Here is a 13,903-nt window from a genome sequence, read left to right as displayed (position 1 = left end):
AATCCTTGTCTCACCATACCCACGACTGTGAGAAGGTTCTTTTGGTGCTAAGGGAAGCAATTTGGAAGGGATCAATGATTATTGGTTGATGCTATGGTTTATAGCGGAATCCAGTAAGCTAAACGTTCTTGGTGTTTTTAATGCTATCTGAACTTTCACAGATATCGAAAAAAGCAAATTTACAGATTGGATGAAAGCGAATGCATTGTATGAAGAAGTAAGGGAATTGACTTATTCTGAATTTCCTACTAATTGGATTTGGCATAGAAGAGACAAAGAATGGAAATTGAGAAAATCTGGAAGATGTATTGGGCGTATATATTATTTGTGGATGCTACTCAATGTTATTAAAGGAGCTAGATCGCTTGAGGAAATGAGAACTATAAACAATGTTGTGTATCCAACTTTTAGATCAACATGTTATGCACTTGGCTTACTTGATGATGATAAAGAGTGGCACGAAGCTTTGAATCATGCATCGTACTGGGCTTCAAGGAAGCAACTACTTGAACTTTTTGTTACAATGTTGATTTTTTTTTTTTTCTTTCTTTTTTTTTTTTTTTTTTGAGATTGCAAACCCATATAAATTATGGATTTCAAATTGGCAGTTGTTATCTGAGGACATTCTGCATCATCAAAGAACAATTTTACGATATGACAACCTACATCTTGATGACTTCCAATTACAGAACTTTGCATTATGTGAAATTGAACAGATTTTGATAAAGAGTGGCAAGTCTTTGCATGAATTTGAGACAATAACATATCCAAATACATTACTTCTCAGACAAAGTAACAATAGAGTATTACAAGAAGAATTGGATTATGATAGAAACTCCTTGGCAGTAGAACATATTAAACTTCTTACTGGTCTTAATATAGATCAAAGAAATATATGTGATGAAGTAATTGATTCTGTTTTAGAGAATAAAGGTGGCTTCTTTTCTGTTTATGGGCATGGAGAAACTGGAAAGACTTATCTTTGGAAAACCATTATATGTCGATTGTGCTCAGAAGGGAAGACTGTCATCGCAATTGCATCATCTGGAATTGCTGCATTATTGTTGCCTGGAAGGAGGACAGCTCATTCAAGATTTCAAATACCAATAAATGTAACAGATAGTTCAACTTGCGGTATTAAACAAGGTTCACAAATTGCAGAACTTATGACAAAAGCAAGTCTTATAGTTTAGGATGAAGCTCCTATGGCACACCGAAATTGTTTTGAAGCTGTGGATCGGTCATTAAGAGATTATCGCATTTTTCACTCAAATAGTGGGGAGACACCTTTTGAAGGAAAAAATATTGTTCTTGGTGGTGATTTCAGACAAATATTACTAGTGGTATCTAAAGGATGAAAAAAACAAATAGTTGAAGCATCAATTAACAAGTCATCATTATGGAGCAGTTGCAAAGTTTCATTCTGACAATAAATATGAGGTTGACACAAAACCCTGGTGATATTGTAGCGAGGGAATTTGCTAAATGGATACTGAAAATTGCTGATGGTGAACTTAGTAATAGTGAAGGGGAAGCATTGATTGAAATACCACATGATTTACTAATTCAGCCTGGTGCTTATCCTTTCAACGATATTGTAAAAGCTACCTATCCTGACTTTGATACAAAATTTAACGATTCCAAGTATTTAGAAGAGAGAGCAATTTTAGCTCCAACAAATGAAGTAGTTAAAGACATAAATGGTTACATGACTGGTCTTATTAATGTTGATGAAGAGACATATCTTAGTGTAGATTCATTATTTAAAGCTTCAAGCAACATTCTGGACCAAGATGTCATGTATCCAATAGAGTTTCTCAATTCATTGAAGTTCCCTGGTATTCCAAACCGTAAACTTAGATTGAAAGTAGGTTTGCCAATAATGTTACTTCGAAATTTAAACCAAAGTAATGGACTTTGTAATGGTACTAGACTCTTGGTCACTCAATTATCAAAATGGGTTTTGGAGGCTCAAACAATATCAGGAACTCATCTTGGAGAAAAAGTGTTTATTCCAAGAATAGTCTTATCCCCTTCTGATTCCAAATGGCCCTTTGTACTAAAAAGAAGGTAGTTTCCAGTATTAGTTTGCTTTGCTATGACAATTAATAAGAGCCAAGGTCAATCTTTGCAACGTGTTGGACTTTATTTAGACAGACCAGTTTTCAGTCATGGACAGTTATATGTTGCTGTATCCAGAGTTACAAGTAAAGACGGCCTTAGGATACTTATTGGAGAAAATGATTATGGTGATTGCTTTCACACAAAAAATATTGTCTACAAAGAAATATTTGATAATTTGCCTAAAGGTAATACATACCATTTGTTAAAATTATTTCAAATTGTTTATAATGTAAATTAGATTGTCACTTATATTGTAAACAGCTTTTTTTTTTCTCCATTGTTATATATAAACTTTACTAATGTTTAAAATGTTCTAATATTATAGATTCATATCACAATGAAGTACAAAACTTTGAAGCAGATATCAATGAATGTGGGATGCAGTTATTGTAGCAAACAACCATGATCTGATCAATAATGCTATGATCTTGGTTAACTAACAGGTAAGTTCATTATGCAGAAATTGTGTATGCTTGATCCTTATACAACAATGTATTTTTTTTTTTTTAAGGCCCTTTTATATGGTTTAGCACTGAACCTAAGTAGTTGGAGTTAGGGCATTGTTGTGTTAGGCAAACTTTATTTGTTAAGACAAGGTACTAAGATTGTATTTAACTAAAGTTAGAGTTATAACTGAGAGAATATTTGTTTTTTTGCACATCAATCCATAGCCCATTTTGATATAATATGATATGATAAATTGAAGGCCTTCTACTCTATGCATGTACAAGCCTGAAATTTTATAAAGCAATTTCTGGCCAGAGTAATTCACAAAGTCCTATTGGCTTTGATCTTATCCTTATTATAAGCATCAATAGTTAAATATAGTGAAGAAAAAAAGGAAAAAGCTTTATACGTTTTTGGTCATGCATTCTTTAGGTTTGTTTTTGCTATGATTGTTTAAATCTTAGCTATTAAAAGAAGTTTGAGTAAAAAGTGAAGAGCATAGAAGTAATACAATGCTTGAATGGATTATCTAAAAGATCTCAGATTTAGTAATAGATCTCAAATTTAGTAGTAAGAAGAAGAGTACTAATTTTGAGAAAATCTTGGTGTAAAAGAGAAAAATGAACTATCTAATTTATTCTTATTTCATGCAGAACATGTTTTTCTATCTCTCTCCTATGGATTGTCCTTGTACTCTGTGCTGTACTAGGCCATATATATGAGCTGCTTTGTGGACAATTGAATGGTTTCTGAAAGTTCAAAAAACGTGTAAAACACCTTTGAATGTTTGGACCCCCAAGTACAAAATTACCCATTCAAGCTCTATATCTAACAGTTAATGTGCGGAACATGATAACAAGCTTACAACAGAATTGATAAACAATCAAAGCCAAATATAAACACATCCATAGTAGTAAATATAAGGCAAAGATAAAGGAAGGAAAGATGCAAACACACGGACAACACACGGTGTGTTATCGAAGAGGAAACCGAAGTCCTCGGCATAAAACCTCTCCACCGCCCTCCAAGCAGTCAAATAATCCACTAAAGAATGTAGTTGGGATACATGAACAGCAGAAGACCCTCCAAGCCTAATCTACCCAAGTACCTAAGACCTCCAAGCTTCTTGCTCTAACGAGGCTACGCTGAACCTATTTCTTCTTTAGCTTCCCGGATTCTGCTACTATACCGTAGCATCAACCAATGTATATTGGTTCCTTCCAAACTGCTTCCCTTAGCACCAAATGAACCTTCTCACAAACGTGGGTGTGGTGAGATAAGGGTTTGGTCAATGGCCTCTCAAGGATGTGACAATGGAGAGGAAGAGAGTAGAGGAATTTGTAGAGTCTATAAGGTAAAGATTGGGGATGAGGTAATCTTGTTTTTCTCTAGGGTTTCTCTCACAAAAATTCTCTCTAGAAGCTCTCTCAATTTAGTGGGTATAAGGGTCTATCTATAGTGGTGTGTGTTTGGAATATGAAGAGTCAGTTTTTGCCAAATAGGGATGATTGGCGGCTTGACTTTGCGGCTTGTCCAAGTCGCGAGTTCAAGTCGCGACTTAACAGCCTGGCCAGCCTGGAACTTTTTTCCTGTAGTACGACAGCTGGTGCGACCCATCAGCTTCCCTGTGTACATCTCACGTGCCAGCATTTGGCAGCTTGCAAGCCGCGAGTTAGCTGCGAGTCCTAGCTACGAAACTCTGCCTTCTTGCACATACTTGAGCTTTTCTTCACATCTTCTCACACACTACCCTTACGATGATCCCACCTAAATACAGGGTTACTAAGTGCTTAAATAACAAGCAAATTGGTACGGAATAAAACCAACAAGATGGTTGATAAATTTCAACCTTACAATCTCCCCCTTTGGCTATTCCGTGACAAAACCCTAAAACAAACTCTAGACTTAACGCATGAGTTGGGAACAGTTGGAAAACTCACTCACACCTAACTCTAGAATCTGTGAAGCTTTAGAACCATAAGAACAAGAACTCCTAAAACATAACAACACAATAAGTTCATTGTATGCAGAAAAACTTGTAATGCAAATGGAGCAAGCATAATGTGATCAAGCACAATGGAGTAAAGCAATAAACCATGACAAGACCAAAACATGCAATCACTATAACCAAGTGATCACAATGCTCATTCACACTTGGAATGAACATTCGAACATTCAAGTTGACTAACTCAAGGCAAATCACTTGAATGACCAACACCCAACCAATGCACAAAACAGAAAGTATGTGTATCTAGAAAAAATCCTACACGGGCACAAGAGTAACAGTACTTAAAAAGGAATGCATAGCATTAGGTTAAAAGTACTGATTTAACAAAGCACAAAGGCTGCATAAAGCATGGCACAGACCACAAAGGCCTACAGGAGTGCATAAACAAACCCTTAAAACTTACATAAGCAACATGGGTACAAACAGAAAACAAACCAGAACATATGCTGAATAAACTTGTATAAACATAAACCAAACATTCAAGAGTTATGAGTTTAAACCAAACTTAAACCACAGTGTATCAAACCTATAATAATAGAAGTTATCCAAGCATAGTATCAAAATTTTAAACAAAATAACATATAGTAATGAAACTCCCCCTCAAAGCAGGCACTCCCCTTCAAAAGCTGCCCCAAAAATTCTCCCCCTTTTTGACTGAAATGGCCAAAAGGTCACTGATTCTGGTTAGTGTGAATGCTGTCAAACTTGGCTGAGAGTACGTCTAGTTGGTCCTGCATTGCTGTCATCCTTTCAGTTTGCTGATTCTGAACTTCTCGGAGTCCATCAAGTCTTTCCAGGATGATCTGAAAAGTATCAGGAGGTACAGCTAATGAAGTGGAAGCCTTACTCCTCTTGACTCTTCTTCTTGGTGTGGAAGATTGTCCTGCAGCCTCTACTTCAGTTTCCATAGGATCCCCTTCTTCTTGAACATCCTCATCTTCTTCTCCCAAAAGACAACTTTTGATCCTTGTGAGGGTAAATTTATTAATGGCTGATAGAGGAGGCAAAAGACTGATATCCTGAAGGATTGTAACACCCTTTTCTCTGAAAATCCTCATAAGAAGACTGGGAAATATCAGCTTGGGTCTGGAGGTGGATCTAGTCTCATCCACTATAGTATCAAAGATGTGAGAACTGATGTCAATGAATGTTTTCTCCTTAAGTTCCATAAGAAAGATAGTTCTGGCATTTGTTAGTGTAGTCATCTTCCTTATAGGATACAGGTTGTACATCATAATGGTGGTCAAACACCTCATGTCTTTAGGAAAATCAGAAGTGTTGAGACATCTCTTTTCTATAACCCCACCAATTCTTTTCTGGACAGTTTCTAGAGAAAGCATTCTGTCCTTGTAGTTAGTGAATTCATAATCCTTCAATCCTTCCAGCCCTAAAACTTTATCAATATCACAAGCATCTAAGGTAAATTCCTTTCGTCTCACCCAACAACTCAACTCTTCCTCCCTTATCACTGCATTTGCATAGAATTCTCTAATAAGAGGGTCACAAACAAGGGGAAGATCACTCATCAATTTTTCCTAACCTCTACCCTCAAAACACTTTGGAATGAATATGTCCTTCAATTCCCTGAAATCTACAAATCTCTCCTGAATTATTATTCCTTTTGAAAATGAATCCCTATATCTCTCAAAGTGTTTAATAGACCTAAATAGGTTAGGGTCCATTTTTAGTCTCTTGTCAGATTTCTGAGCGGGAGTCTTCTTCTTTGTGGGAGTAGAAGGCATCGTAAACACACAGAAAAGGCCACAACAAAAGCGACAACACAGTATGTAGAAGTGTACACATGTTAGTAATAGCATAGTTACAAATACAATAATAGAGAGTGTCAAGCCAACTCACAAGCCAAGAACAGTTAATAACCAGAGATTTGAAGAACAAGTCAACCAAGATCATAGATGCAGACTGGAGCACTAAATAATAGAAAGGATAGTGTAAACCACTATCTAACAAATGAAGGCATGACAAAATGAGTATGACAAATGCAAGATAACCCCAAAGACAGCACCAAACTCATGATATGATGACCCAAAAAAAAATCCAAGCCACATAATCCAAAACTTCAAACAAACTGAAATGCCTCATTCTCATCCATAGTAAAACATAGAAACTCCCAAACTCATAAGCCTAACGAGAATAAAAAGTAACAAATAACACTACTCGAAACAAATACTAGAGTAATGAAGCAAAGACATGATATAAAACATATTCAGCAACAATAGAAAATAGCCTCAATCAAACAACCCCAAACTTCTGATAAAACCCTTGTTTGTACACTTCAAAAACCCAAACCAACATCAAAACACATAGATTCAAGAATTTAACAATAAAATCTAGAAATGTGAAGTGAAAACTGTTAGGGTTTGTGCCCTAAAATCCAATTTATTGGCATATCATGAATAATTAAGTTGTTTAATTGCATGAGACCATTTATGAACTAATGGGACATTATCTTAGTCCATGAGATGCATAGTATGTGATTTATGTGAAAAGTCACAGAAAGATATAAATCACAAGTTCTTTGTAAACTCAGAATTTTAGTTCGTAGTCGGTGATGAAATTGGGCATTTCATCTGCGAAGACTATAACATATCAACTAAGATGATTTGTCTTGATCGTGGAAGTGGAGACTTCTAGTTGGTATGTTGATATGTTTTAAGAGTTAAGACATATTGAACTGGACCGCTGTGAGATTTATTATTCTCCTAATGACTGTCAAATGAATAATAAAGCTCACGACTTCTATTTACATCAACTCTAAATCCTAAGAGAATAATGGACCTGATCATGAGATGTAGGTTGCTTTGATATATCAGGAGTGAGATCTATAAGTTATGGTCAAAACCTCAGTATGTTGGGCAGCCGCATTTAGTGTTGATGGGACATGTATTCTCAAGATGGAATTCATAATCTCTTAACGGAGATATAAAATATTCTCTTGAGATAAGTTTAATGGGTTTGGTTATTCAGAGTGTTGGGCCCAACCACTTTAGTAAAGAGTTACTAAAGTATATATTTATGGAATTGGATTTCATAAATATATGATGAATAACATAAAGGATTAAACCGGGTACTCAAGGATTAAGATGTAGTAACCTTCAAAGTGGCAGTCAATATTAATGACTTTGTATTACTACGAATATTTTAATGAAGGGGTTGAATGTATAATAAAGTCTTAGGAAATAATTTATAGATAAGGCCTAGAGTGCAATTATATTCTTATAGTGGTATTGAATATAATTAATGGTAACTTTGGACTTATCAAGAGTTGACGGAAAAGCCCAAGGCCCATTGGAGCTAGTGTCTTATTGGTCCCTTTGGTCCCATCTCAAGCCACAAACTAAAGCCCAATTGGGTAGGCCCAAAAGGCTAACCCAATTAGAAATCAGTTATTATTTAATAAGTGTTATTAAATAAAGAAACTATGTGAATGTTTTTAATGTACGTAAGATGAAAAGAAAAAAAAATCAGTTTTTCTCCACAAGGAGAAGGAGAAGGATTTTTCTTTGGGAATCTATGTACAAAAGACTGATTGAGAGACCACACATCTTGGGCACCATGTGGAATTGAGATGAAGATTGAAGGTATTCTCAAGTTTGGTTTTGAAATTCACTGCACCAAGGTACGCTTTCTATTCTTTGATTCTAGTAATTCGTGGTTACATGTTTATCTTTCATGATTGAAGTAGATCCATGTTTTTGTTGCTTCCGCTGCGTGTGTTTTTGTATGAGATACAAAAACCCAACAAAAACAAGAAAGCCCATACCTTTTTCTTGGAATTTGATGCAGACATAATGCACAAATGGAATCTTTTCTAGTGAGACAAAGAGTGTTTGAGTGAGAGAAATGAAGAAGACAATGAACAGTCACTAAAATTCGAGGGAAAAACTGAAAAGTTTTTGAAAACTGACTTTAAAACGCAAAACATGCGTTTTTCGCGACTGGATCAAGTTGCTAGTAAGTCACTAAGGTAAGCCGCAAAACATTATGAAACAAGATTTTTAGAAAATCTTCTAAGTGTTTTTCATGACTGGAAGATATACCCTCGAGGGAGTCACAAGTTGAGCTGCGAAAATCTGTGTATCCCTCGCGATTGGACTTTCCACTCGCGAATAAGTCGCCACACTGAGCCGCGAAAAATGCAAAAACACAAATTTTGAAAAATTTCTAAGTCTTTTTCGCGACTAGGATGTTGACCTGCCAGTGACCTGTAAAAACACTCAGAATGAGCTTCGTGACTGGAGCATGCGACTAGACTTACCCGCGACCTAGTCGCCAAAACAGGACAACACTGTTTTTGAAAATTTTGACTATTTTGTAAAAACAAAACACTTTCCAAAAACAAATTAAAACACTCAAAAATATTTTTGAGTTTGATCAACAAGGATTGAGAATGTGAAAACACATTTAATCAAGTACAATCACACAAATGAATATGGCATTCATTGAACATAGACTTGTGTGATGTGTGTGGTTATCAAAAATGAGATAGTTCTTAGTCTAAAGTGAAGCTTCAATGATCAATTCAATCAAGGCATACATAACTAGCACTAGATAATGTGACCTATCTCAATTATAGAAACATGCATATATGACCTCCCACAAGCACTTGTTAACAATTCTTTGAAGCTTTTCATTTGACTCTATATTCAACATATCATTTGCATTTTTTAGCAAAGAGAATCTCATTTTGAGATAGATGCTTGAAATTTTAGATATTTAAATTGATGAGTTAGCCTTTGGCTTTTTGGGCATCATATATTTTATTTTGGTCACTTTTCCTTTTTTCTAGTCAAATAATGGTATGTGCGACAGGCTTTTGCAGCTCTATATCTCTTTTTATTTGGAGATTTACATTTAGAGAGCTCTTTTAAGCGTAAAAATAAAAAGTGGGAAGATATATAAACATGAGTCTATACATGTCTCAAGATCAACAAAACCATTCACTGATTATTCATGACAAGGTTAAAGATCTATTTACAACAGTCACATAGATTTTAGAATTTCTTCCACAATGATATGAGTGCATGAGGGACAAGCTACGCTCGTTAAATGCACAAAGCCATAAGTACAAAGGTACAAGGCAAAGCCATAAGTACAAAGGTACAAGGCAAAAAACATGCTTTGAGACAAACTCAACAAAGTCGATCAAACTTTTGGATTTTCTATTTTCTATGTGTTTTTGGATTTTTGACACAAAAGCAATAAAAGATTGATCAGAAACATACCAAAAATGTATAAACATTTGAACCAAAGACAAACACACATACAAAATAACAACCTAAATACTAGCAAGAAGCACACAACCAAGCAAATTCGCAAACATGGGAAGTATTGATGCATGGACATGTTGTAATGCTTATGTATGAGTACCCTTCGTCACCCACACGTCACGTGCGTTTGGGGTGATATCCTTGACGGATCGGGTACGAGAGTTGGGATTGTCAAACCTTCGTGTGAAGCTTTCCAGGCAATTGGTGAAGGCACTGATCATCTTCATCACGTCCATCATTCCTAGATCACGATTTTGACTTCTTGGTTGCTCACCACCCCATGACCTCATGTCATTTCTTCTTCCTCGTAACCAAGGTGCACTTGCATTGTTGTCTGCTCTCAGCTTTTGATAGTTGGGTTTGGTATGTCCTTGCAATCCGCAATAGTGACAAACATATTTCGTTCTAGGACCCTGTTGTGATCTTGGAATTGATCTCCCTCTAGCTCCATATTTGGATTCTGATTGATTACGGGACTTATTTATCACCCATTGATCAGCCACATTCTTCTTCTTCTCAACCTTAATTTTTTCAGGATTGGACCTATCCACAGTCGTCTCCTTAGCCGTCACAAACTTCACTTCTCTGGTGACTTTGGCTGACGAGCTACTTCCTCCGGTGTATCCTAAACCGGACTTGTCTGAGGCATGTTTCTAAGATGAAATAACATCGTCCAATTTCCTGAAGGAGACTCTATCTACCTTGGCATGAGCTTGCATTACCTCTTGCTTAAGAAACCTCACTTTTGTGTAAGCTTCTTATAGCCCACTATTAAGTGCTTCAATCTCACACTTTGCCTCCTTGTATCTTACCAGCAGACTTTTGTAGTCTTCCTCTGCTCTCTTCATCTTCTTCACAGCCGCCTTTGCTACCTTGGTATACTCACCTGATTTCTCAAGAAGTAAGGTGTAATTCTTTTGAAGACTAGATGTATGTTCTTCTTCTTCAGCCTCTAATTCTTCAACAATCCCAATGGACTCCAAATTAGAATATTCGCCAAGTTCCTTCACAAGTGAACCCAAATCATCTGATGACTCCCCATGTGCAATGGTCATGAATGTGGAGTAGTTTCCTTCTCCGTCACAACTCTCTTCAGAATCAGAACTCGAAGAGTCTATATCACTTAGAGTTGTGGCATATGCCTTGCCTTTCCCTCTCAAGAAATTTGGACACTCCTTCTTAAGATGCCTATGGCCATTGCATTCAAAACACACAATGTCTGAAGAAGTTTGAAAATCCTTCCCTTCTTACCTCGTAAGCTCTTTCCTATCACCCCTTGAAGATGAAAATTTTCCTCTGTTGAATGATTTCCCATTGTTCTTCATCTTCAGAAATTTACGAAAGTTTTTCACAAGATATGCTACTTCCTTCTTCATTCCATCTTCTTCAGAAGGATCATCCATTCTTTCGGTGATGGTTTTAAGAGCAAGCGATTTACTCGTCTTGTGGGAAAGCAGTCCAAGCTCATATGTTTGGAGAGACCCAATCAGCTTCTGAATTTTGATCTCATCCAGGTCTTTACTCTCTTTTATGGCTGTGACTTTTGCTCTAAAGCTTTCAGGCAAGGACTTCAAGATTTTTCTCACCACCTTAGTATCTTCAATCTTCTCACCAAGATTGAGCTTAGCAATGACAATTTCGTTGAGCTTCCCATAGAATGAATCAAACGATTCATCTTCACTCATCTTGAGCTCTTCAAACTTGGAGGTAAGCATTTGGAGTTTTGTGTCCTTCACCTTCTTAGTACCTTTATATGTAGTCTCCAAAATCTCCCAAACTTCTTTGGCTATGGTCATATGAGAAATCATGTGAAATTCATCAGGAGACACACCATAAAAAATAGCATTTAAAGCTTTATTGTTAGCATTGGCTGACGCAAGAGCTGCCTTATCCTAGGTGGATTTTTCAACCTCCGGCTTGGTCCAACCTATTTCAATCGCATCCCACACGGTGTCATCAATAGAGCATACGAATGCCCTCATTCTAACTTTCTAGAAGGCATAATTGTTACCATCAAAAAATGGTGGAACATTGAGAGATTGAGACCTATCCATCTCAACAAGGAGTCAAGGATCACACTCAGGTATTTAAACCACAACAAGTGTACTTGCTCTAATACCAATTGAAAGTTCAAAAAACGTGTAAAGCACCTTTGAACGTTTGGACCCCCAATTACAAAATTACCAATTCAAGCTTTATATCAAACAGTTAATGTGCGGAACATGATAACAAACTTACAACAGAATTGATAAACAATCTAAGCCAAATATAAACACATCCACAGCAGTAAATATAAGGCAAAGATAAAGGAAAGAAAGATGCAAACACACGAACAACACACGATGTGTTATCGAAGAGAAAACCGAAGTCCTCGGCGTAAAACCTCTCTGCCGCCCTCCAAGCGGTAAATAATCCACTAAAGAATGTAGTTGGGATACATGAATAGCAGAAGACCCTCCAAGCCTAATCTACCCAAGTACCTAAGCCCTCCAAGCTTCTTGCTCCAACGAGGTTACGCCGAACCTATTTCTTCTTTAGCTTCCTGGATTCCGCTCCTATACCATAGCATCAACCAATGTATATTGGTTCCTTCCAAACTGCTTCCCTTAGCACCAAATGAACCTTCTCACAGACGTGGGTGTGGTGAGATAAGGATTTGGTCAATGGCCTCTCAAGGATGTGACAATGGAGAGGAATAGAGTAGAAGAATTTGTAGAGTCTCTAAGGTAAAGATTGGAAATGAGGCAATCTTGTTTTTTTTCTAGGGTTTCTCTCACAAGGATTCTCTCTAGAAGCTCACTCAATTTAATGGGTATAAGGGTCTATATATAGTGGTGTGTGTTTGAAATACAAAGAGTCAGTTTTTGCCAAACAGGGCTGATTGGCGGCTTGACTTCGCGGCTTGTCCAAGTCGCGACGTAACGGCCTGGCTAGCCTGGAACTTTTGTTCTGTAGTGCGACAGCTGGCACGACCCTTTAGCTTCCCTGTGTGCATCTCACGTGCCAGAATTTAGTGGCTTGCAAGCCGTGAGTCCTAACCGCAAAACTCTGCCTTCTTGCACATACTTGAGTTTTTCTTCACATCTTCTCACACATTACCCTTACAATGATCCCGCCTAAATATAGGGTTACTAAGTGCTTAAATTACATGCAAATTGGCTTGGAATAAAGTCAACAAGATGGTTGATAAATTTCAACCTTACAGTTTCTGTTGAGAGGATAAAACTGTTTACAAATATTACATCAGAAGCAGCTTGGGAATTTAAAGGCTGCATTGCTCCTTCAAATTAGCCTGCCCATGGCAATATTGACTTTAGAGACTTACAAGTAACTAGCCTTCAACTAATTCTGTTTAATTTTTCTAAAAAAATAAATCAAAGTTAGCCACGAGCTTTATGGCTTGGTAGCACTGTCTTGTCTCCCCATTGGGTGAATCTAAGCTCATATCTCTCCCCTCCCTCACTTGAAAAAAAAAAAAAAAAAGAACACAAACAAACAAACTTCATGTCTTCAACTTCCTAAACTAATAAACCATGGCTAGAGTTTGAGCTGTGATTTTCTTCTTATCAATTATTATATTACTGTTTGAACCTAACAAAATTTGTATTGCTTTTTATATTTCTTTGGATTGGTTGGTCAAAATATTTTGGTACCGTTTGATTTTGCAATTATGATATTGAAATATGCTATCATGATCTATATGTCTGATTGATTTCCTACTTAAAAAGTATTTACCAGTGAGTTATAGAATGAGTTAATGGAGTTTCATGATTTTATCCATTAGTATTTTAAGGAAGTATATATGCATCTATGTCGAGATTGAGATTTCCTTGAACTATTCGTACATGGGTGAAGAGGGATGTTTCATTGTAAAAGGGGAGAGCTTCTGTTTTGTTTCTGATATAATTTGTAATGTAGTTTTTTGGCCTTTTAGAATCTGAAAGTTACTAAATACTTAAAATGAGGGGTTTGTTTTTGTGATCACATGATTATTACACTTCCTTTTTTTTTTTTTTTTTTTTTTTTTTTTTTTTTT

General features: G+C 36.5%; 1 protein-coding gene across 1 annotated transcript; it reads left to right on the top strand.

Moving 5' to 3' along the window:
- Positions 1 to 1,435: 1,435 nt before the first annotated feature.
- LOC111989563 (uncharacterized) lies at positions 1,436 to 2,517 on the top strand. Its single transcript, XM_024021357.1, has 3 exons — positions 1,436 to 2,070; positions 2,200 to 2,309; positions 2,450 to 2,517. Exons 1-3 carry the CDS (start codon positions 1,436 to 1,438, stop codon positions 2,515 to 2,517), a joined length of 813 nt encoding a protein of 270 aa, XP_023877125.1.
- Positions 2,518 to 13,903: the final 11,386 nt, after the last annotated feature.

Source organism: Quercus suber, unplaced genomic scaffold, assembly GCF_002906115.3.
Source record: "Quercus suber isolate HL8 unplaced genomic scaffold, Cork oak 2.0 scaffold_826, whole genome shotgun sequence".
Classification (NCBI taxonomy): Eukaryota; Viridiplantae; Streptophyta; class Magnoliopsida; order Fagales; family Fagaceae; genus Quercus; species Quercus suber.
The sequence above is the reverse complement of the archived record's forward strand: the minus strand, read 5'-3'. Positions and strand labels throughout refer to the sequence as shown.

Coding starts and splice junctions, on each gene's coding strand:
- LOC111989563 (XM_024021357.1), top strand. CDS start 1,436: ATGAGGTTGACACAAAACCCTGGTGATATTGTAGCGAGGGAATTTGCT. Junction 2,071..2,199: donor CCCTTTGTACTAAAAAGAAG/GTAGTTTCCAGT, acceptor TGCTGTATCCAG/AGTTACAAGTAAAGACGGCC. Junction 2,310..2,449: donor ATTTGATAATTTGCCTAAAG/GTAATACATACC, acceptor CTAATATTATAG/ATTCATATCACAATGAAGTA.